At 53.8% G+C, this 24826-nt stretch overlaps 1 protein-coding gene across 3 annotated transcripts; it reads right to left on the bottom strand.

The window, feature by feature from the left end:
• Nucleotides 1–14339: 14339 nt before the first annotated feature.
• On the bottom strand, nt 14340–24112 carry TRMT61A (tRNA methyltransferase 61A). Of its 3 annotated transcripts, none has more exons than XM_061559000.1 (5): nt 24052–24112; nt 19004–19388; nt 17736–18002; nt 16851–16990; nt 14340–16273 (listed from the first exon to the last, which is right to left on the bottom strand). In XM_061559000.1, the coding sequence occupies exons 2-5, from the start codon at nt 19335–19337 to the stop codon at nt 16079–16081; spliced, it is 936 nt and encodes a 311-aa protein (XP_061414984.1). In that variant the 5' UTR covers nt 19338–19388; nt 24052–24112; the 3' UTR covers nt 14340–16078. The 3 variants fall into 3 exon arrangements, with proteins under 3 accessions (XP_061414984.1, XP_061414985.1, XP_061414983.1); XM_061559001.1 differs by lacking the exon at nt 24052–24112 and adding an exon at nt 22766–22797 and having other exon boundaries at nt 19004–19385; XM_061558999.1 differs by lacking the exon at nt 24052–24112 and adding an exon at nt 22766–22872 and having other exon boundaries at nt 14341–16273.
• Nucleotides 24113–24826: the final 714 nt, after the last annotated feature.

Below are 24826 nucleotides of genomic sequence, written 5' to 3' on the forward strand. Positions count from 1 at the left end.
TATCATCACTTCTTTCTCAATGTCCTCCCTTCCGAACACCATCGTCTTTATCTTTTCCGCTTTAATCCTCGGTCCTGCATCCTGCCCCAACTTATTCAGCGTACGAACACTTTCCTGCAGCGCAACGCAGCTTTCTTCCATCGGATCTACGTCGTCCGCGAATGAACACCAGAATTCAGTCAATTCTGGTGTTCATTCAGAAAAGAGCCTCAGACCTATTCTATTCGAACCCCACACATTTACATTGATGCTTTGTACAGCAGGAAAACATTTGATTTCGAGAAGCCATTGCAAATTATGAGAGGTCGCAGATAAAGACATGGGAAGCTGAATTGAATCATGAAAAGCAACGACAAAACCGAATGGGCACGAAGGTTTTCAATCGGTGCACATCAGCTGCTGTGGCAGATGGATCACAACAAAAAGTGGACGATGGCAATGAATGACACGGTGAAGAAGCGTGCGCAGATGACAATCTGTTTTAGTTCCGACCGCATGAATGTGGAATGCCCACGTGTGACCGCGCCTCGATCGCGTGACCGTGTCCGAGAAGAATCGCGGCGCCGTTCGTCCGGAGAAAGGAAGCTCTTTTGTTTGTCCTGACGAGAAGATTTAAGAGCCGGGGGGGGGGGTGAGAGCCGGGAAGCTCCCCTCCTCGTCATCATCTGTCCGGGCGAGCGAGCGGGCGACTCGTTGCGTGCGAGTGCCTCGAGTGAGTCACCCTCTCGGGTCCCCGAAACAAAACGTCGTGACGCTGCGTTGGCAGTGGCGCACGAGAGTAAATCACGACTCGTTGATTCTAGATTTGAAGCTTTCGTGACTGCAAGGATTCATATTCTTAGGTTTTTTTCGGTAAAGTCACGTAGGTAAAACATTAAAATTAATAAAAGTAAAATAAAATAAAAAATAAAATAAAATAAATAATATTTTTTTTACTTTTATTAATTTTAATTTTTTACCTACGTGACTTTACCGAAAAAACCTAAGAACACGACTCGTTGGTCAGTAACACGACCGTAGAGAGACGAATATATATAGTAGGCGTAATTGTTTCGGCCAATAAACCCACATTTGGATATCATCTTGCTGCTATGATAAAGGGCCATGGGCCGAAACGTCGCATGTTATATATTTCATCTTTGGGCAGTGTTACTGACGAATGGGTTGAGTTCGTATAGTGCGTGGAGACCAGAGTACACCCCTAGCTGCCACTGCTATTCAGAATGGGCTGAAATCAAATGTATAATTCCGGATGACCGCTGCAAAGTATGATCTTGAGTTTTGATTATAGTGTGCTGATCTTTAAAGGTGTATTAAAATATTTTGATTGTGCAACTGATACTCTTGCTGTTATGGAGTGACTCATGCAGCCAGCTATGGCTCCAAAGTTTGGTCGTACATGTTGTTTATATCGTTTATTGTTACATTTCAATCACAGTTCCTATGATCACTGTTACATTTTGTTATAGCTTTATTTTGGTGACTTTAAAAACGTTTTGGTTAGCCATGTTTGTTTGCTGAAGTACAGAGTTAAGACTGATGGCTTTAATATAAATTGTCTTAGGGTTGTTATTGTTTGACTTGCATCCCACTGGGATTTTTTGCACGCACCGTTGAAATACGGTGTTTTTTTTCTGGAAGACTTTGATGTTTATTCCAGGATTTTTCTGTTGCGTGTAGTCACTTTAAGATGTTTCTTGTTCATGCTTTTGTTTCGTTGCGGCTGCACCCGTGTCAAGAGCCGCATGGCTCACAGGGTTATCTATACCTACTCAATGAAACGGAAATGAAACTGAGTACATGCGCATTGTACGGCCCTTTGTCAATCAGCTGCTGAATGAGAGGCTCCCTAAAAAAACAGAGAGGCTCCCTACGCCGGTTCGCTTACCGTGGGGATCGTTTGACCATGCTTCACCGTGCTGGTCTGTGGCGCCGGGGGGAGGGGGGAGGGTAGGATCAGTTCAGACACCACAAGCCACTGATATTAGCCGTGACTGGCCGTCAAACTCAGGCCGCCCGGTTCATAGCACAGCGTGCGAACCAGAGGTCGCAAACGGGTTTTGATTCCTTACCCGCACCCGTACCCGGCCGCACCAGGGTCGCAAATGGGTACCCGTACCCGGCTGGTGTTGGGCTTGGTACGGGTACCCGTTCCCTACCCGTACTCGTACCCTACCCGAAATGAGTGACAAACGGTTACTCACCAGTGACTCACGGCCTACCCGTACCCGTACCCGGCCGCACCAGGGTATCGGGTAGGGTACGGGTATCGGGTACCCGGTTGCGGCCTCTGGTGCGAACCACCGAGTCGCCGCTCCGCCGTGCCCGGCAGAAGCGTTGTCGCTGTTCGCTCGCGCCACGCCTCTCTCGCACCAATCACCGCAGTCACTCCGCTTCCTCGCACCGTCAACAACTGTCAATGATAAACTAACGAACGCCCCCCCCCCCCCCCCCAGCAGGACACCAGTTGAGGTTTTAGTGGGTTTCTTTTTCTCGCCGGATAAATCAAATGTGTCTGTTATGTATAGATCGTGGGGAGCGGTAGTGTAGCGGTTAGCGCTACGCTGCGCTATGAACCCGGCGATTCGATTGCCGCTCACGGCTAACACCAGTGACGATTATCTGAACCGGTCCTGGGCCTCCCCTAGGTCGACTCAGCCTCAAATTAGTACCTGGTGCGGTGTGCAAACATCACCACTGGGGAGACAAAGGCGGTCGGGCGTGGTGCTGGCCACCCACCCCCTCGTGTACCGTTGCGGGCTTGTGTGGGATCATGTTATGCACTCGCGGGCACTGTTTAGACGTCGGAGTTAGAACCAGGGCTGGGCTTAGGGGCGAAGGTTTAAGGGTCATGGTTAGAGCCATATATATGTTTGAAGGCTGTGGGTTTACAGGTCCGGGTTAGTAGCAGGGACGGTTTTAAAGATTAGGAACCAGGATTCGCCTGTTCTGGGTCAAGTTGAGGGCCACGGATGGGTTTCAGGGTTAGGGGTCAGGGGTCAGGGCTAGGACCAGGCATGCGTTTGAGAGTTAGGGTATAAGGGGGTCAGGATCAGGGATGGATTTAAGCATACAATTTAAGATCACGGCGTTTTAAGACCACGGATTGTGCGCTGCTGTGGCGAGGTGTTAGCTCCCTCACCTTACCCACGAATTGGGTTTCATCCCGACCCCGACGCCTGCATATTTAGAGTTTGCGTGTCTCTCTCTCCTCGTGGTCGCGTGGACTTTTCTCCGGGTTCTGCGGGTTTTTCCCTCCACATTTAGAATCAACGACGTCACGCGTTTAGAGTAATTGGTAGCTGTAGATTCCCACGTGATAAGCCTCCAATTCGTCGAGCTGTCGTTTGTGTCCAGGTCGCCTCTGAAAAATAGTTCCATCGCTCGGCGGGGCCTTGGGGGCCGTCCATAAATGACGTCACGCACCTAGGGCGGAGGGGGGGTCAGACATTTGTGACGATGTGTAACGAGGGGGGGCGGGTTTGAGAAATGTGACGTCACATCAAAATGCGCAACTTTAAACAAATACTAGCTGTACTACCTGGCTTCGCCCGGGACTTGGATCCACCACGCCCGGCCGCCTTTATCTCCCCAGTGGCGATGTTAATACGCCACACCAGTTACTCGTTTTGAGGCTGAGTCCCTCCCTCACCACTCTCCCTCCCTCAGCACTCTCCCTCCCTCACCACTCTCCCTCCCTCAGCACTCTCCCTCCCTCAGCACTCTCCCTCCCTCAGCACTCTCCCTCCCTCACCACTCTCCCTCCCTCACCACTCTCCCTCCCTCACTACTCTCCCTCCCTCACCACTCTCCCTCCCTCACCACTCTCCCTCCCTCACCACTCTCCCTCCCTCAGCACTCTCCCTCCCTCACCACTCTCCCTCCCTCAGCACTCTTTCTCCCTCAGCACTCTCCCTCCCTCAGCACTCTCCCTCCCTCACCACTCTCCCTCCCTCACCACTCTCCCTCCCTCACCACTCTCCCTCCCTCACCACTCTCCCTCCCTCACCACTCTCCCTCCCTCACCACTCTCCCTCCCTCACCACTCTCCCTCCCTCACCACTCTCCCTCCCTCACCTATCTCCCTCCCTCACCACTCTCCCTCCCTCACCACTCTCTAGAGGACGTGAAACTTTGATGAATTTACCTCAGAGTCGCGTGGTGGGTGTCGAGGCCTAGCACCGTGCAGAGCCTCCGGCCTCGCCTAAATTGCCCACCCGGCTGAGGCTGGGTACGGGTGCCGTTCCCCCCCCCCCCCCGTGCTACAATAATACTGTCTAATCGCTATAATGTTATAATCTACCGACCCTATAATAGTAATTGCACCCATTGTGGTGGGGGGGGGGGGAGTGAAGAGGACGTGAAACTTTGATGAATTTACCTCAGAGTCGCGTGTTAATGCGTGCGCCTATTTTTAACGGGAATTAAAAATGGCGTCCACCCCGCGGCGAAGGCGTCGCTACCCGTTGCCAGGGGCAACCGCCGTCCAATGAAACTGCGTATGGTCCGGCGACACACAGACACACACACAGACAGACAGACAGATTCGCGATTTTATATATATAGATAGACAACACGTTCTACTTAATAAAATAGACGTTCTAGTAAATGTTTTCTCCTACAACATCAGGGTGCAGCGCCACATTAAATGCGCACTACAATGACAATAGTTTAAAGCGATTTGAAGCATGGTTTATTTTTTGGGGCGGGGGGGGGGCAGAGCTTTGTGACGTCATATTTCAGGGAGGAGGGGTCTGACTTTTTGTGACGCCGTGTGACGAAGCGGGGGGGGGGAGGAAATCGTCCAAAATCGCGTGACGTTAATTGCACACTAATTAGCTGGGCCACCTCAAAGCATCTGCACCCCCCCCCCATAGGAAGGGGTGGTCACGCTGCCCCCCCCCCGGGGGGCACCACAAGGGGCCGCTGGGACGTACTTCCTCACCACCAGAATCTCGTCACTTCCTCACCACTCGTCACTTCCTCTCCACCTCGTCACTGCTAAGTCTATGGTGCAGTGTTGAGTCTATGGTGCATTGTTGAGTCTATGGGCAGTGCTGAGTCTATGGGCAGTGTTGAGTCTATGGTGCAGTGCTGAGTCTATTGGCAGTGCTGAGTCTATGGTGCAGTGCTGAGTCTATGGTGCAGTGTTGAGTCTATGGTGCAGTGCTGAGTCTATGGTGCAGTGTTGAGTCTATGGGCAGTGCTGAGTCTATGGTGCAGTGTTGAGTCTATGGGCAGTGTTGAGTCTATGGTGCAGTGCTGAGTCTATGGTGCAGTGTTGAGTCTATGGGCAGTGCTGAGTCTATGGGCAGTGTTGAGTCTATGGTGCAGTGCTGAGTCTATGGGCAGTGCTGAGTCTATGGTGCAGTGTTGAGTCTGTGGGCAGTTTTAAGTCAATGGGTAGTGTTGAGTCTATAGGTGGCAGTGTTGAGTCTATGGTGCAGTGTTGAGTCTCTAGGTGGCAGTGTTGAGTCTATCGGCAGCGTTGAGTCTATTGGCAGTGTTGAGTCGATGGACAGCGTTGAGTCTATGGGCAGCGTTGAGTCTATGGGCAGTGTTGAGACTATGGGCAGTGTTGAGTCTGTGGGCAGTGCTGAGTCTATGGGCAGTGCTGAGTCTATGGGCAGTGTTGAGTCTGTGGGCAGTGTTAAGTCTATGGGCAGTCCTGAGTCTATGGGCAGTGTTGAGTCTATGGGCAGTGTTGAGTCTATGGGCAGTGTTAAGTCTATGGGTAGTGTTGAGTCTATGGTGCAGTGTTGAGTGCAGTGTTGAGTCTATGGGCAGTGTTGAGTCTATGGGCAGTGTTGAGTCTATAGGTAGTGTTGAGTCTAAGGGTAGTGTTGAGTCTATGGTGCAGTGTTGAGTCTATGGGCAGTGCTGAGTCTATTGGCAGTGTTGAGTCTATGGTGCAGTGTTGAGTCTATGGTGCAGTGTTGAGTCTATGGTGCAGTGTTGAGTCTATGGTGCAGCGCTGAGTCTATGGGCAGTGTTGAGTCTATGGTGCAGTGTTGAGTCTTTGGGTTAGTGTTGAGTCTATGGGCAGTCCTGAGTCTATGGGCAGTGCTGAGTCTATTGGGAGTGCTGAGTCTATGGTGCAGCGCTGAGTCTATTGGCAGTGCTGAGTCTATGGTGCAGCGCTGAGTCTATTGGCAGTTCTGAGTCTGCGGTGCAGTGCTGAGTCTATGGGCAGTGCTGAGTCTATGGTGCAGTGTTGAGTCTGTGGGTAGTGTTGAGTCTAGAGAGGCAGCTGCCGCGGCCTCTCTCCTCTGCCTTAACTTGGCAACGAGTTTGGAGGCGAGGTCACACAAGAAAAGAAACCAGGCGGGTCGCACGCAAAGAGACAGCCCACGACCACGTGCCACAACACGTGCGCTCGTCACGAAAGGCCAACTTCACGCGCACTCGCCACTGCGCATTGCAACAACGCAGCGTTGGGGGAAAAGTGATGTGTTTCGTTTTAATATCTCGATTGAAAGCTCATTTTTTGAGAACTTTTTTTTTGCACCACCCGTGCTCCCCACTGTGCCAACTTGCTGCGTTTTAATCGCCCGGCGCTCCGCTCGTTGTTGTGAGCGTCGCTCCTCTGTCCTCCGTTGTTGTTGGAGGGCGACTTCCTCGGAGCCGCCCAGCAGCTCCCAAAGTGCACCTAGCCTGGCACTATTGTCCAGGCTTGGTGAGCTTCAATGCAAAAAGGCATTTAAACTCACGTACTCACACACACAACCATTGACATACACACACACACTTATGTACCGCCACATACACACACACATATAGACATGATCATCACCCAGAAATGTCAGTGCGTCTCGCGCGTGACGTCACTCCACATGAGGCCCACCCCCCCCTAATAAATATTCATGAGTGGGTGGATTTTTACACTAACGCAGAAGGTCGAGCTGAATTAAATAATTTATTAAGCAAAGTCGCTTCAAATATGACGACATTTCTTTACAGAAAGTGACGGTAAAAAAATAAATCTACGCAGCACACTGCTACGTCCGTGCGTGACGTCACTGCAAAAGAGCCCCCCCCCCCCCTTCATTAATATTCATGCCGCGTGGAAATTTACACCAACGCAGAAGGTCTCGCACTCCACATGCCGCACCCCTCACCTCATTAATAATCATGAGCTGGTGACGTCACTCCACAAGCCGCACCCCTCCCCAATAACCATGAGCCGGTAACGTCACTCCACATGCCGCACCCCTCCCCAATAACCATGAGGGGGTGACGTCACTCCACATGGGGCAACCCCCCCCCCCCTCATTAATAATCATGAGCTGAACAATGTTTCTATTGAATATTTCAGATTTATTTCGGCGCTCATGCATCACGTGCACACACTTCCACACACCACGCACAGTTCACACGAACACGTTCCCCTCGATACCAACAATGCAATGCGCAACTCCGAATAGCACTATGGTGCGAAAAAAGTTCAACATAAATACGTTCTAACCTAGGTCCCCGTGTCTCTCGATGTGTCTCTGTGTCCCCGTGTCTCTCCTCGTGTCTCTGTGTCCCCGTGTCTCTGGTTGTGTCTCTGTGTCCCCGTGTCTCTGGATGTGTCTGTGTCCCCGTGTCTCTGGATGTGTCTCTGTGTCCCCGTGTCTCTCCTCGTGTCTCTGTGTCCCCGTGTCTCTGGTTGTGTCTCTGTGTCCTCGTGTCTCTGGATGTGTCTCTGTGTCCCCGTGTCTCTCCTCGTGTCTCTGTGTCCCCGTGTCTCTGGTTGTGTCTCTGTGTCCTCGTGTCTCTGGATGTGTCTCTGTGTCCCCGTGTCTCTGGATGTGTCTCTGTGTCCCCGTGTCTCTCCTCGTGTCTCTGTGTCCCCGTGTCTCTGGATGTGTCTCTGTGTTCCCGTGTCTCTAGATGTGTCTCTGTGTTCCCGTGTCTCTGTGTTCCCGTGTCTCTGGATGTGCCTCTGTGTCCCCGTGTCTCTGGTTGTGTCTCTGTGTCCCCGTGTCTCTGGTTGTGTCTCTGTGTCCCCGTGTCTCTGGGTGTGTCTCTGTGTCCCCGTGTCTCTGGGTGTGTCTGTGTGTCCCCGTGTCTCTGGTTGTGTCTCTGTGTCCTCGTGTCTCTGGATGTGTCTCTGTGTCCCCGTGTCTCTCCTCGTGTCTCTGTGTCCCCGTGTCTCTGGTTGTGTCTCTGTGTCCTCGTGTCTCTGGATGTGTCTCTGTGTCCCCGTGTCTCTGGTTGTGTTTCTGTGTCCCCGTGTCTCTGGATGTGTCTGTGTCCCCGTGTCTCTGGATGTGTCTCTGTGTCCCCGTGTCTCTCCTCGTGTCTCTGTGTCCCCGTGTCTCTGGTTGTGTCTCTGTGTCCCCGTGTCTCTGGATGTGTCTCTGTGTCCCCGTGTCTCTCCTCGTGTCTCTGTGTCCCCGTGTCTCTGGTTGTGTCTCTGTGTCCTCGTGTCTCTGGATGTGTCTCTGTGTCCCCGTGTCTCTCCTCGTGTCTCTGTCCCCGTGTCTCTGGTTGTGTCTCTGTGTCCCCGTGTCTCTGGTTGTGTCTCTGTGTCCCCGTGTCTCTGGATGTGTCTCTGTGTCCCCGTGTCTCTGGATGTGTCTCTGTGTCCCCGTGTCTCTGGTTGTGTATCTGTGTCCTCGTGTCTCTGGATGTGTCTCTGTGTCCCCGTGTCTCTGGATGTGTCTCTGTGTCCCCGTGTCTCTCCTCGTGTCTCTGTGTCCCCGTGTCTCTGTGTCTCTGTGTCCCCGTGTCTTTGGATGTGTCTCTGTGTCCCCGTGTCTCTGGATGTGTTTCTGTGTCCCCGTGTCTCTGGTTGTGTCTCTGTGTCCCCGTGTCTCTGGATGTGTCTCTGTGTCCCCGTGTCTCTGGATGTGTCTCTCGATGTGTCTCTGGATGTATCTCTGTCCCCGTGTCTCTGGTTGTGTCTCTGTGTCCCCGTGTCTCTGTGTCTCTGTGTCCCCGTGTCTCTGGATGTGTCTCTGTGTCCCCGTGTCTCTGGATGTGTCTCTGTGTTCCCGTGTCTCTCGATGTGTCTCTGTGTCCCCGTGTCTCTCGATGTGTCTCTGTGTCCCTGTGTCTCTGGATGTGTCTCTGTGTCCTCGTGTCTCTCCTCGTGTCTCTGTCCCCGTGTCTCTAGTTGTGTCTCTGTGTCCCCGTGTCTCTGGATGTGTCTCTGTGTCCCCGTGTCTCTGGGTGTGTCTGTGTGTCCCCGTGTCTCTCCTCGTGTCTCTGTGTCCCCGTGTCTCTGGTTGTGTCTCTGTGTCCCCGTGTCTCTGGTTGTGTCTCTGTGTCCCCGTGTCTCTGGATGTGTCTCTGTGTCCCCGTGTCTCTGGATGTGTCTCTGTGTCCCCGTGTCTCTGGATGTGTCTCTGTGTCCCCGTGTCTCTGTGTCTCTGTGTCCCCGTGTCTCTGGATGTGTCTCTGTGTCCCCGTGTCTCTGGATGTGTTTCTGTGTCCCCGTGTCTCTGGTTGTGTCTGTGTCCCCGTGTCTCTGGATGTGTCTCTCGATGTGTCTCTGGATGTATCTCTGTCCCCGTGTCTCTGGTTGTGTCTCTGTGTCCCCGTGTCTCTGTGTCTCTGTGTCCCCGTGTCTCTGGATGTGTCGCTGTGTCCCCGTGTCTCTGGATGTGTCTCTGTGTTCCCGTGTCTCTCGATGTGTCTCTGTGTCCCCGTATCTCTGTGTCCCCGTGTCTCTGGATGTGTCTCTGTGTCCCCGTGTCTCCAGCTGCCTGTGGTCTCCCAGGTCCTCGTGTCTCGTGACCTCTGCCCGCGTGCGTGACCTCGGCCTGCCCTCGCGAGACCAAAAACGGCAATAGACGGAGACCCGGCCGATGTCAGAGCAGCTGTGTGCGTGTGTATGATGGTGTGTGTGTGAACGTGTGTGTGAGTGTGTGAACGTGTGTATGATGGTGTGTGTGTGCGCGTGTGTACGTGTGTGTGTGTATGAGTGTGTGAGAGTGTGTGTGTGAGCGTGTGTATGATGGTGTGTGTGCGCGTGTGTACGAGTGTGTGTATGAGTGTGTGTGTGCGTGTGTATGAGTGTGTGAGTGTGAGCGTGTGTATGAGTGTGTGAGTGTGTGAGCGTGTGTATGTGTGTTTACGAGTGTGTGAGTGTATGAGTGTGAGCGTGTGTATGAGTGTGAGTGTGTGTACGAGTGTGTGTGTCAGTGTGTGTGGGGAGCGGTGGTGTAGCGGTTAGCGCGTTGCGCTATGAACCTGGCGACACGGGTTCGATTACCGTTCACGGCCAACACCAGTGACGATTGTCTGAACCGGTCCTGGGCCTCCCCTAGGTCGACTCAGCCTCAAATGAGTATCTGGTACGGTGTGTAAACATTGCCACTGGGGAAACAAAGGCGGTCGGGCGTGGTGTTGGCCACCCACTCCCACGTGTGCCGTGCTGGCCTTCATAGGTGCTCGCAAACAGCACTTGCCCCTACAGTCTGTCCAGGCTATAGGGGGAATCTTTCTCTGCAATACGGCAATCACTGCGCCACCGCTCCCACGCACACACGAGTGTTGAGTGTTTAATAAATCACACGTGGATTCTGCACGTCACAGCGTGACACGTGCCTTTAAGTGCTCTTCACGCAACAACCACCAGCACCACCACCTCGCCTCGGCTCATCTCCCCGCTCCTACCCACGGCCCCCCGCCCCCCGACTCTGAACGTCTCCACTCAACCACCCTGGGGTGCAGCTGTTGGCGTCAGCTGGGTCCTCACAAGTCCGGCGCCTGTCCCCCCCGTCACCCCGAATCGCAACTTGGACAATCGTGAGGCGTGCTACCAAGGGGCTCATGGTGGTGTGGAGGGGGGGGGGCAGCGGGGGGGGGGGGCGGGGGCCAGTCCACCCCTTACCGCTCCGAATGACCCCTTTAATCCAGCAGGGCCATCGCATCCAACCGGGCTATTATTGTAACGGCGTGCAGAGCACGTGCTCTACATGGGCCCCTGTGCGTGTGTGTGTGGAGATGGAGGCGAGACTTGATGAGATGTGGGGTGGCCGGGGGGAAGCAAGGGCTTTTTGGGAGCGGTGGTGCAGCGGTTAGCGGCTGCGCTGCGCTACGAACCCGGCGGCCCGAGTTCGATTCCCGGCTCACGGCCAACACCGGTGACGATTATCTATACTGGGCCTCCCCTAGGTCGACTCAGCCTCAAATGAGTATCTGGTGCGGTGTGTAAACATCGCACGTGGTGCTGGCCATCGTGCACGCGAACAGCACTTGCCCCAACAGTCTGTTCAGGCTTCACGGGGGATCTTTGTCTTATTGAGATGTGAGATGGAGGGGAAGAGTTGCCGAGGTGTGGGGGCGCCAGGCAAGGAAGGGCTCTGGCGGAGTGTGACCCGACAGGGGGCAGACTGAGTGCAGCAAGGACAGCGCACGACCTCCTATCGCTCAACTAACTCAACACGACGACTCAACACCAACGACTAACACTAACTTAACACCAACGACTAACTTACCACTAACGACTAACTTAACACGACAACTAACTTAACACTAACGACTAACTTAACACTAACGATTAACTTAACACTAACGACTAACACTAACTTAACACTAACGACGACTCAACACTAACGACGACTTAACACTAATGATTAACTTAACACCAACGACTAACTTAACACTAACGACTTAACAATAACAACTAACTTACCACCAACGACTAACTTAACGCGACAAAAGACCGAATTTGCCAGCGACTTAACGCGAGGCGTTACAAGTGAAAACCGCTTCGAGTGAGAAGCGACGTGGTGCTTGTTATTCCTCGGCCCGTGGTGGAAATTCCACATTCCTATGACAAGTGATAATTATCGATGCGCAGGCAGAGGCAGCCGTTGCATGGCTGCAGACCAAGACCATCCTCACAGCAAGCGTCGTGCGCAAGATCTCACTAAAATGCTCAAACCAATTCGCGTGCTGACGGAAATCTTTGCTCTCAAACATCGGTGGAAATGCCAGATGCCCACGTGCGCATCGGGCGTCACGTGCGCATCGGGCGTCGCGTCACCGTCTTCAGGAGCCCTCATTTGCACCCAAAACCTCACCAAAGGCATTTCTCGCCAAGATGCCCACGTTGTCCAATGGAGACCCTCAAAGGAGAGAAATGTATCTGCGTATGCACGCTGAACTTCTTTTGCACCGTACGCAGCCAACCGCGCCAATCGGAAGGACAACACAAATCCCCGGCTCCCCTCGCCCTCGCCAGGGCCTCGGGACCGCTGCTGCGACTGGGACTCCTCCTGCTGCAGCAGCTGCCGAGCGGCGTCACCGCGCACGGTCACCTTGGCGGCACCGCGTCCGCACCCTGCTGCCCACGGCGGCTGCGTTCCGCACAGCGCCAGCCCCGCTCCCCCGATTCCCTCCCTGCCTTGCAGACTCCATTCTTTATTTTCTTCTTCAGCGTCTCCCTCCGAATGGAGTTATGTAATTCCTTGCATCTCTGTCGCCGTACAACCTCCGCCTCCCGTCCTTATGTTGAACTTCTTTCGCACTCTACGTAGCCAGGGATCGGAGGTGCGGGGGAAGGAATCGGAGGTGCGGGGGGAGGAACGCACGACCATTCCTGCGCTGGCGGGAACAGATATTTGCTGTCAAACTTGTGTCTTGCTCTGCTGGACCTGTTCGTCCATCGGTGCAACATCTCCCAACATCTTCCAGTTCCTCGTCCCCGGCTGTCGCTCCTCTACAGCCTCCCCCAAATCCCTCACTCCCCCCCTCCTCCTCCCCCCCAAAGTGATCCAGAACGCCGCCGCCGCCGCTAGATTCCGCGCCCACGCTCGTAAGTGAAACCGCATCACCCCGAACCTCAGATCCGCTCCTCCGCTTCCCAAGCCAGTCCCCCCCAAGACCGCAATCTCCGACTTTGACGTCTCCCAAGGACTCGTCCCTCCCTGTATGTCACATCTTAAAACAAAATCTAAACATTCGTGTCAATAACACGGCCTTAAAATGGAAAGCAAAAAAAGGGAGGCGACAGGTCGGGCAACGGTCCTTCGTCAGCGCTGCAAGCCAATACCCATCTCCGTGCGCCCCCTGTGCTCCAGCTACCTGGCAAACTTCCTCATCCCCTATTCCGTGGTGGGGAGCCTCGAAATTCCCTGCTGCTGCTGCTGCCTCGGGTCTGAAATGTCCTCGAAATTCCCTGCTGCTGCTGCTGCCTCGGGTCTGAAACGTCTTCGAAATTCCCTGCTGCTGCTGCTTCTGCTGCTGCCTCGGGTCTGAAACGTCCTCGAAATTCCCTGCTGCTGCTGCTGCTGCTGCTTCTGCTGCTGCCGCTGCCTCGGGTCTGAAACGTCCTCCCCTGGCGTCCCCTGGCCACCCGCGGCTGCCGATTTCCTGCCGCCGTTCAGGTGCAGGTTGGGGCGACCTTCCTCTTCACCTCTGCCTACGACTGCCCGACCGCCCGCGTCCCCATGAAGCGATTCCAACCGCACCCCCCGCGCTGAGGTTGTGCTGCTTTTTTGTAAAGCATCGTGAGATGCTTCTCTAGACGCTCCACAAGCGCATTTCTCCCTCCCTCATCGCCCACCTCCCTTGCCGTCTCTCTGTCCCATGCTTCGATCCCTCCTTGCCTCAATTTGGCCAATAACCACGATGGGTTGTGGCACTCAACGGCAAGTGATGCGAGACCATGAAACCTGCTCACGCTTTGAGAACCAAGACGAGGCAACTGCCCTGTCGGTCGGCTCCATTTACAGCATTGCCGCCGCTACGGGGACACAGTTTGTCAATGGCGATGGTAGCAAAGTATGTCGGGCTCGAGTTTCTGCACCACGCCCCCGGCTACGCATCCGGCAACAAACCCACGGCACGCATTGGAGGCCTTCACGGCCCCACGGGCTTCTATCTCGGAGCCTCTGACCCCACCCCAGGCGTTTCTGGATCCCCTGTCCGGGCCCCCTCGACGTCCATCTCAGGCCCGTGCACACCGTATAAGGGTGGTGGACCCGACCCAGGACCTCCGGATCGACCCCGGCTGTTTAGACTCTGCTCGGACACTAGAACGAGGGAGAAATGAGACGTGGAGCACCTTTGCTTTTGCGAAAGGACGCACGGAGACCCCTTTCCCCTGCCTGGAAAGACATTCCAGTGTTCTATTTCTGCTTGAAACAAGAAAAGAAAAAACACCACCCACAGTAACAAAAAACGATGAGCCAGGAAAAACGAGCTCCTTGCAAGGAATTCTGTTGACGCAAGTGTCGGCTCCCGAGGGAACGCTGCGCTCCACGTTCGAAGGGGGCGGCAGGAGGGGTCAACAGCTGCGTCCAGGATTAGAGACGGCGCCGTAGGGGGGGGGGCGTTGGGGGGCGTTGGCGGGTGGGGGGCCGGAGGTACAAAGTGGGGGGCAGATACAGGCACAGCTCCACACGGGAAAAATGTCCCAGGGCCAAAGTCTTAAATGCAACCACACGCGCACGCACGCACGAGCCCCGGGCCGCTCGTTGATTAGCGAGCACGGCAACCGGTTACTGTGGTCGTATGCAAAACTTCAGGGGGCTTGTCACTTACAAAATGCCATATTTTGAGAAACCCAAGTGGCTCAAGAGGTCAAAGTGCTGAGCTAAGCTGTGACTTTGGGTACGAATGGAGGTCGCTGCTAGTGACTGAACTGTTAAACTGCGCTCCCAAGCATGGCGGAGTTGATGATGTAAGTCCAGTTCACCAATGACTGCACAAAAAAAGACTCCTCACATTAAATTTGGGCTTGCACCTAATTTTGTTGAATTTCAACTCTGCGAGTTAAATAAATATCCATTTGACTCTCATGCGATGCTCATTGCTCTGTCAAGCGGGGTGGATGTGAAAACGCTGCGCCCCAATGTGTAGAGTGAAGGTCATCTGAAGAGGCTTCTCAGCAGCAATTCTACAATTTCCACTTCCACGGGCCCAAACGGATTTGTCTCAAGACACAACACCAAAAGCACAATCTGGACAAAATTGCAGAGAAGGACAAATCGTTTATATTTTGTTGCATTAAAATAAAACACGAGTTTAAAAAAAAAACTACTCAGTTAAGAGTTCTCCAAACTGGAGGGCGCAGGTGCATCCCGGCACGATGAAATTACGTCGTCGGCAGTTTCTAATGGGGTGCGCCTCTGGAAATCTAAAAAGAAAAACATTTACTGTACAAACGAAACAGGAGGCACACTCGCGACTAACCCAACGCACACTGCTATAGCTCCCTCCTTGAACAAAAAAATGTAATTATAAAATACCGCCACTTACAGCGCGGGCTAACGAGCGGCAACAGCTGCGCCGCCAGGGCACGGGTATTTTTATCTGCATTGTGGTGCCCCCCCCCCCCAGCGCACCCCGCCGTGCCCGTCCCGACGTGCCACCTACTTGGCAGCCCCCCGCGCGCGGGCGGCCGTTGCGCAACACCCGCACCGCACCGGGATCCGAGTTCGACTCGGAGGTCGGCGCCACGCTCGGCAAACCTAAATTTAAACCCCCTTCACGCCCCTCTCCCCAGCGCGTGACCTCCGCAGCCGAGCGAGGCACGGTGACCACCTGGTTGCACCGATAAACGGCAATCAACAGCGCGGGGGACGAAGCACGCAGCCGCCCCCCCCCCACCACGCCCACCCTCCGCCACCCGCGTGTTTTTTACAAGCTCAACGAGGGCGGCTCACACGCCGAGGGTGAGGGTTCAGGTTGCGGGTTAGCTTTTGGATTAGGGGGCACGGAGGAGCGAGGGTGGAAGCATCGAGAGTCCAATTGGGCGGCAGTGGCAGCGGCAGGTGGTGCCGAGGTTCCTTGCCCAGCAGATTCTCGGCGCTGCCGTTCAACTCGAGCAAGCGGCAGCGAACCACGGCAACCACGGCAACCACGGCAACCGCGGCAACAACGGCAACCACGGCAACCACGCTGAATCGAACCGCAGCTCGAGGAGGCGAGCCCTGCCTTTCACCGCTCGCACACAGCGACGCGACGGGGACCATCTCGAGTTCTAGAGGCGGAGACATTCCCCGGAGCGTCCAAATGTTGATCTGTGCCCGTCAATGCACGAGGCGAGGGAGGGTGTGGAATAGAAAAAAAAATGAAAAAAAATATGAAAAAAAATAAGCGGAGAAGTTCGTTGCCGCTGATCTTGTGACGCCGGCTATGCCGCCGGAGGAAGCGTGGCGAAGGTGAGGTACCCGGTATGTCCCGGCATCTCCCTGGGGGGGCAGCCCGCCTTGAAGCTGTAAACCCCCCGCGCACTGTCCACGACCCCCACGGGCACGGCGTGCGGGGCACGGGGCCGCCCCCCCCCATCGCCGGACGCCCGGACGCCCCCCTGCCCCAGGTCCGGAACCTGCGCCAAAAACACGCGCACCGGAATATACGCCATCAGCTGCCGCCGGGAATTTGACGAAGCAAGGACGACTTCCCGCAGGAATACGTTTGCTCGTGCGGCGGCGCGGCCTTCGATAGGGCCATGCCCTTTAACGGGCGCATCAATGCAACCTGTGAACACGTGTACACGTGGTGACACGCGTATGCATTCATTGTGGCGACGCCCGACCGTCAACCCGTGCTCGTAATTACACAGACGAGGATTGTAGAGCGTCTGAGCGCAGGTGCACATCGACTCGCAACATCTCCCACATCCGTGGGCGCGCACTTCCGCAGACCTGCGTAGGTGCTTGTACTCGCGCGGACTCACGTGAACTTGGCTCTTCAAACACGGATATCGCGTGAATTTGCTTAACCCAGGGCTGCCACATTTGCCACTCGTGGTGCCCGCACTACCGCTTGCAGCGTGCACTACCGCCGTCACGGGTGCCCACCGCCCGTACGTGCGCGTCTTTGTGTGACCGCTAGCATGCACGCGCGTGTCCGCCGGTGCGCGTCCACGCCGGTGCGCACGTCCACGCCGGTGTGTGCGGTACCGGCAGGTTGATGGTGCGGACGTCGAGCGGGCGCAGCAAGACCTCGAGGGTGGAGGGCTCCACGAAGCCGAGCCCCGCGAGCGCCTGGCACGTGCGCTGCACCTGCTCGATGCACGGGGAGAAGGAGCAGATGCGCCCGCCTGCACCGACACACGCGCGCACGGGAACCGCTTTTAGCGCCGTGGACTCTCGGGGTGAGCGTCGTTCGCGAGCAGCTCTTGGGAATGCCGTGGGCAACACGACGGGATGGTGTGGCCAGAAAAACTCCAAACGACCGTCTTCTCCCCAGTGCCGAGGTTGGCGCACAGGACCAAGTACATGCTCGTGCAAGGCCGAGTTAGACTGGCCGAGGTTCAGGAGAGGTTATCCATGGCCAAGACGCGAGCACAGGCAGGCGAGCTCACTCGGCAAAACTTCACGCACCGGGCAACAGGCGGTCGTTCGCAGCCTCTGCTGCACCGTCGACGTTGAAGATGCTGCAGCGTCTTAAGGTCCGTCGCAAGAGTGAGCCATTGTGTTTGTGTCGGCGTCATAGCCGTGGTGCGGACAATCAACCAACACTACAGATGCAATGAACAGCTGTGTCAAGGTGGTCTACGCGAGCCCAGGTCTCCCCCGCTAAATGGGATGAGGAATCTCACTGAACTCTTACACAATGCAGATTTCACAGATTCACATGATGGTAAATTCACAAGTGAAGAAATGAATCAAATTCATGAACTGCGCTGTGACCCCAAATTGCGACCTCTCATCGCATCACGGAGGTGGGGGTGAATGGTGGAAGTGGGGGGCAAATCAAGGAGATGAGGGGCGAATCAAAAGAGGAATGCGAATAAAAGAGATGGGGCGAATCGCGAAGTCGGGGGTCAATGTCGTGGCACAGACCCGAGGTCTTCATGGCGTCGCGTGCGTGGGGGACAGCATCCCAGGGCGAGGGGATGTCGAGGAAGACGGCGTCGGCTACGCCGGCGACGCCGAATCCCTCGCGGCAAACGTCCCGGCAGCGCACGGTGGCGAGCCGCCCCACGCCGTGCCGCTCAAACTCCTCGGCGGCGCTGGCCGCTCGCTGCTCGTGGAACTCCACCGTGTGCAGGTGGCCCGAGGGCGCGATGGTGCGCAGCAGCGCGTGCGACAGCGAGCCGCTCCCCGTGCCTGTGGGGGCGAGGGGCGGGACACGGGCGGGACGATGACCACGCCATTAGCCCTCGCTCGCACAAAGCTAGCCCCCCGGTTCGTTGTTGCTCGAATTGGATTGGCCGAACGAATTTAATCGGACCAAACAGCCACCTTTTGAGGGGACGCGACAAGCCACCGCCAGGTCACGGCAGGTTAGAATGGGTTAATCGCAATTCTGGAGTGGTGGCGCAGTGGTCGGCAGCGCACTGTGACGATTCACCTGGGAATCGTTTTTTCTTCCCTGCCGTGCAAAGGCTCCAATTTAAACAGAAAACACAGATGGCGTCTGTCACACGAGTCACTGTTTTCACTTTTGTGTTTCCATTAGTAGTACTTACAACTAATTTGCATCTTGTACATAATCAATTGTTACATTGCACGATCCGATTCATGTACCTCCAGCGTGAGAATCGACTGAAACTGACGATTATGATTCGATGCATCCTCGTTGCATGTCCACCAATCAGACACAAGCGCGGGTCCTTCCAATGGCCCTAACCTGACCCCTATCACCACTTCTATTTGGCCGGTGCCCCTTTTCGCGTACTGCTCAATTTTTATTTTGCGTATTCACAGAACCATGCAGCTTCACAGAGAGCTTGGTCTCAAAACACATTTACAACATTAGCCATAGTAATAGGTTTTTTACCCTTTCAACTGATACAAAACTGACACCTTTATACAAGGGATCATGTTTGCATCATTATCATAATGATCATTATCATTATCAGAGTTGTTTCTTTTTGTTTGCATTTTAACTGCTTGTGTTGTAGTTATTGCAAACATGATCCCTTGTATAAAGGTGTCAGTTTTGTACCAGTTGAAAGGGTAAAAAACCTATTACTATATTTTGCCACTGGTAAAGGAGATGTCTCATAACATTAGCCATGTCCCAGCAACCGCAAACAGCGGCGCATCTGGAGAAGCCGACCACCGCCGTCAACGCCACCGCCGCCGCAACGACGACAACAACGCACCGGACTCGCACACCACCGATCCAGGCCGCAGGTCCAGCATGAGCGTCACCATGGCGATGTCGGTGCTGTAGAGGATCTGCGTGCGGTGCGGCAGCGATCGCGTCCAAAGCTCGGGCGTCGGGTGCAGCGCGTAGGCCCAGCCGCCCGTGCGGCCGCAAGCCACGCGCGAGCCGAACGGGCGTCCCAGCAGCGCGTCCGAGTGGCGCACGGCGCCGAAGCGCGTCTGCGTGACGGCGCCGGCCTTGGCCCGCACAGGCAGCAGCGCGTCGTGGCCCAGGTAGAGGATGACCGTGTCGCCGTCGCGCACCCGCGCGCCGTACTCCGCAAAGCTCATGTCGCCCGAGATGCGAGCGTCGCGCGTTCGCTTGGTCGCTCCCTTCTCCTGCTGTTGGGCGTTGGACGAGGGTCAGGGGGGCGTGGTAGGCGATCACGTGTACAGTTCGACCTCGTTGCATCTCTTTATCAATCCACTGCTTGATGAGGGTTCTCCTGCATGCCGTGCAGTGCGTGGGGCTGGTTCGACTACTCTATTTCAGCAAGCCGGTCGGCGACGGTTGGTGAACGCGGAAAGCATAGATGTGAGAGCGTTGTTGTACAGTACCGCAATTGATTTTACTGCAATGCCCTCTGATGCCCACCACATAACCCCACAGCCTACAGCAACCTGTTAGTAAATGGAGGTCACCCGCCCAAGCACGCTGAAGGCTCAACTCGGCTTAACTTCGGTGAGATCAGGTGCATTCTGGGTGAAGAGGTCAAAGGCACGTAATCACAATTATATTAAAATTGTGCTCTTGGCGGTGCTGTTGTCGCGAGGTGACAAAACATTCGTTTGAAACTCCAGCGGCGAGCGGTGCACCACCTTGTGCCCTGGAAGACGTTACAAAATTAATCCTTGAACATCAGCATCAGCAGGTCTCTTTGTCCACACATATGGGGGTGGCGATGGATCAGTGTCCAAGGCGCAACCCTCGTCGGTACCCGGGCGCCCCCCCCCCCCCCCCAACGCTCGCGCCGTTCGTTTGCCGCCGCAATCAGACGGACGCGTCTAATTTTCAGGTATGGAATCTAGTCAGCTTCAGTGAAAAAACTAGATTACATAAGTAGTAGATTTGAAGCTTTCGTGACTGCAAGGATTCATATTCTTAGGTTTTTTCCGGTAAAGTCACGTAGGTAAAAAATTCAAATTAATAAAAGTAAAATAAAAAACCTAAGAATATAGATTACATAACTCGCTACACTTGAGAGCCCGGTTTAAACACAGGTGGCTGACGGCCAGATTTCAGGAGTGCTGGCTCAGAATGTATCTCTGACACCGTGTCACGAGGCCCCCTCGTATACAATTTATATCTCACGACAATTTACATCTCATAGATGGGTTTCAAGTATATTTTGTTTCACAAGGTGAGATCTTAAGAGAACAGGATAGTCTAATTTGCTAAAGTTACCTGGGGCATTACTCTGCCAGTCGGGGGCGATGATGGCTCTGCTTTAAAAAAAAAGTTTATTTACACATTTATTTATTTTTATTTCGACCCTAGCGCCGGCACACAACGGCCTCCTGCTGCGAACAACGTCAGCGGATCATTAACTTCCACTATTAAACAGACGGCGCTTGTATTATTACGCGGTATGCTTTTCATTACCAAATAATAAGTCACTTTGTTGAGCTATCATTTGTGGCCAGGTAGCATCTGTAAAGAGCTATAAAGCTCAATGGGCCTTACCTGGTAAAGTAAAAAAAAAATTTTCATAGTTTTTAGTTTAGCTGCACCCGCGGTATTAACCAGGGCGGCCGATAGATTTGAACCCCGAACCTCCGCAACAACGAGCAGCGAACGCGCTGCCGCTACAGGCCTGCGTCATCGCCCAACATTAACGAAGATAGCGAGGAGGGAAAATGTGATTTGAAAACAATCAGGGCGAGCAAACCCCGGGGGGATTGCATCGGGATGATTGCGTGATGTGCGATAGACGCATAAGGTAAGAGGAGGTACGAACTGAATGCGGGAGATCTGAGACTCCTGGAAAATGTGGAAGAAGCTACAAGCGAGCCCTGGTGGAAGAACAGCCGATGACACAAAAGAAGAGGGAATCCGCGATGATGGAGAATAGTGCAGGACTGCTGCTGTCAGACCAACACTGCGAGCGACTGAAATTTACGATGGAGTTGATTCGTGGGCCAGTTACAAAAACCCACATTCGCTTGTTTTACTCTGGATTGAAAAACACGCGACAGTTCGTCAAGCTAACTTGTGCTACCCAGCTGACCACAGGGCTCCCGTGTCGTAACCTCACAAACAACAGCGTTCGGGACCCCACAGAATCCGCGATTGAATCCTCAACATACGCGGCCACCGTGCCACTCACACCACAGCGAAGACTGCTACTCCACGTGTTAGTCCCCTCCTACCTGAGTCTGCTACTCCACGTGTTAGTCCCCTCCTACCTGAGTCTGCTACTCCACGTGTTAGTCCACTGCTACCTGAGTCTGCTACTCCACGTGTTAGTCCCCTGCTGCCTGAGTCTGCTACTCCTTGTGTTAGTCCCCTCCTACCTGAGTCTGCTACTCCTCATGTTAGTCCCCTGCTACCTGAGTCTGCTACTCCTCGTGTTAGTCCCCTGCTACCTGAGTCTGCTACTCCTCGTGTTAGTCCCCTCCTACCTGAGTCTGCTACTCCTCATGTTAGTCCCCTGCTACCTGAGTCTGCTACTCCTCATGTTAGTCCCCTGCTACCTGAGTCTGCTACTCCTCGTGTTAGTCCCCTGCTACCTGAGTCTGCTACTCCTCGTGTTAGTCCCCTCCTGCCTGAGTCTGCTACTCCTCGTGTTAGTCCCCTCCTACCTGAGTCTGCTACTCCTCGTGTTAGTCCCCTCCTACCTGAGTCTGCCACTCCTCGTGTTAGTCCCCTCCTACCTGAGTCTGCTACTCCTCGTGTTAGTCCCATCCTACCTGAGTCTGCTACTCCTCGTGTTAGTCCCCTGCTACCTGAGTCTGCTACTCCTCGTGTTAGTCCCATCCTACCTGAGTCTGCTACTCCTCGTGTTAGTCCCCTCCTACCTGAGTCTGCTACTCCTCGTGTTAGTCCCCTCCTACCTGAGTCTGCCACTCCTCGTGTTAGTCCCCTCCTACCTGAGTCTGCTACTCCTCGTGTTAGTCCCATCCTACCTGAGTCTGCTACTCCTCGTGTTAGTCCCCTGCTACCTTAGTCTGCTACTCCTCGTGTTAGTCCCCTCCTGCCTGAGTCTGCTACTCCTCGTGTTAGTCCCATCCTACCTGAGTCTGCTACTCCTCGTGTTAGTCCCCTGCTACCTGAGTCTGCTACTCCTCGTGTTAGTCCCCTCCTGCCTGAGTCTGCTACTCCTCGTGTTAGTCCCCTGCTACCTGAGTCTGCTACTCCTCGTGTTAGTCCCCTGCTACCTGAGTCTGCTACTCCTCGTGTTAGTCCCCTCCTGCCTGAGTCTGCTACTCCTCGTGTTAGTCCCCTCCTGCCTGAGTCTGCTACTCCGCGTGTTAGTCCCCTCCTGCCTGAGTCTGCTACTCCTCGTGTTAGTCCCCTCCTGCCTGAGTCTGCTACTCCGCGTGTTGCGCCCGAGGCCTGGACTGCGCAAAGAGGCCCCTCTACTAAGACCCCCCCCCCCCCCCCCACCGAATCTACCCAAAGCACCTGGGGGGGGGGGGGTGAGCTGCCCTGTCCCGTACCCTCCTCCTGTGCTGCCCCCCCCCCCTTCAACCTGCCCCCCCTCACCCTGCCCTCTTACCCTGCCCACGCTGCCCCCGTCTGCTGCCCCGGCACCCGCGTTCGAGCCTGTTCCGACACGGCGACTATCCGCGCTGGGAAATGTAGAGACCGCCTTGCCTACGCGCCTATCTGTGGTAGGAAATGTAGTGCGCTTTCCCGACGTCGCCTATCCGTGTTGGGAAATGCAGACGTTGGTTCGCGAGAATACCTATTAGTGGTAGGGAATTAAGAGTGCTCCTACAGCCGCTTATCCGTGTTAGGAAATGCATGGTTGGCCGACATAACGTGTTGCAAATGTAATACAAAATGTGGGCACGTGTTCAGTAGGTAAAAAATTAACCCGTAAAAACAAAGTTTTTCACTATAAATCCTTTATATGCGTGGCGGCTAGAGTCATCTCGTCCTCTGGCTTGAGATGGCTGCCACCTATGGGTCAGATGATTGCCTGCCACCATTAAGCAATTGGTAATTAAATATAACAAAACATTTCCTAAAAAGTGTAAAAATAAAATAAAAAAATTCACGAACATTAATTGGCTCGCACAACGAGTCTGTGTGCAAAATGTCAGCTCGATTGGATCACGGGAAGTGGGTTAAAAAAACGACCGAAAGATTTGTACGGTGGTAAGCGTGCAAGCAAGCAAGCAAGTGAACTTAATATAAAGGATTTAAAAATGTAGAGGCCCATGCCAATCCTCTGCTGGATGACCATACTTCACCACAAGGCCGTAATTATAATATATACACACCACCCCCCCCCCCCCATATTCAAATGTGCTCATAATGTCCCCCCCAAATATATTGCTATAAACAAATTAATTGCTATGTAAATAAAAACAACAATTTGATAAACCTCGGCCACAATATCTGGACTTGTGTTCATATAAATCAATGCATACATTTCTGTTTATATGATTGTGGTTATGGTTGTACTTTATTAATCCCTAATCTCTGCCAAAAAAAAGTAAAAACAGAGCAATGTAATACAATACACTATTAGACATTATTGTAAATTTCTATCAAAAGTCCATCCCATGTGTTAAGGGCCCAACTTATTTCGCAGATCAATAAAATAAATTCTGACATGTCCACGTGTTTTTTTGCGATCAGTAACTGCTTAATCTCGATACGAGGACACGTCAAAGTGAGTAATTAAACCAAGGTTTGATTTTTTTTATTATGTAATAAGAGCTTTGATGAAGTAAGCTTGCATTTCGTGTTGGAAAATTATAAGGAATTTATGTGCTTGTGCAATTTGAACTTATATACTATTTTTTTGTTATCTATTTTTATTGACTTGCTTACCTTTTCTGTATTTTGCACTCCTGTGATATATTTTTTTGGTATTGGTTGTTGTTGTTGTGACTTGCTCACCGGCCCCTACTGTGAGAGACAGAAAAAAGAGCTTCATAGCTCATCGGATTCCTCCAGGATAAAATAAAGACTCCGAGTCTGACCTCCATCATAGAGGCTCGATGACCTCAAATGAAATCCAATTGGAACACGGTGGCACCACTGGGGCAAGATGCCCCCCTCCCCGCACCCCTTCACGTGCCCCAGTAATACATCAAAACGGGCATCTGAATTTAAACTTGCCAGATCCAAGCACTGACGATGAGCCAAAGGTCGTGCTGACTCGACTCTAATAAAGCACCACGCCTGACACAAAATGTGTTGATGCAGCCCACGAGAGGGCGATTAATGGGGGATCAACATGCAGGATCGTAGCCGAGACAGTGGACATCAGAACTGGCTCAGTGCATTCCATCGTAACTCAAGACTTGGCCACGTGGAAAAAGGTGTCAGCAAGATGATGGGTGATCAGAATGTCACGCGCTGATCACATGGGGGGGCTCAAGTTGAAATTTAAGAGGACATCTTAGGAGCGGGTCCAAGCAGGCCCAGAGGATCTCCAGGGCAGGACTGCGACTCGGGATGCGACATGGGCTCACCACTTTGATCGTGAAACCAAACAGCAGACCGTGCAGTGGTAGCGCACACACAATCTCTCCGCCTCCCAAGCGGTTCATGAAGCAGTCATCAGTTTGGACAAGTCATGGCAACAGTTTTCGGGAACGGT

The sequence above is a fragment of the Lethenteron reissneri genome, chromosome 25 (genome assembly GCF_015708825.2).
Source record: "Lethenteron reissneri isolate LAM-NWPU_2019-01 chromosome 25, ASM1570882v1, whole genome shotgun sequence".
NCBI classification, from domain to species: Eukaryota; Metazoa; Chordata; class Hyperoartia; order Petromyzontiformes; family Petromyzontidae; genus Lethenteron; species Lethenteron reissneri.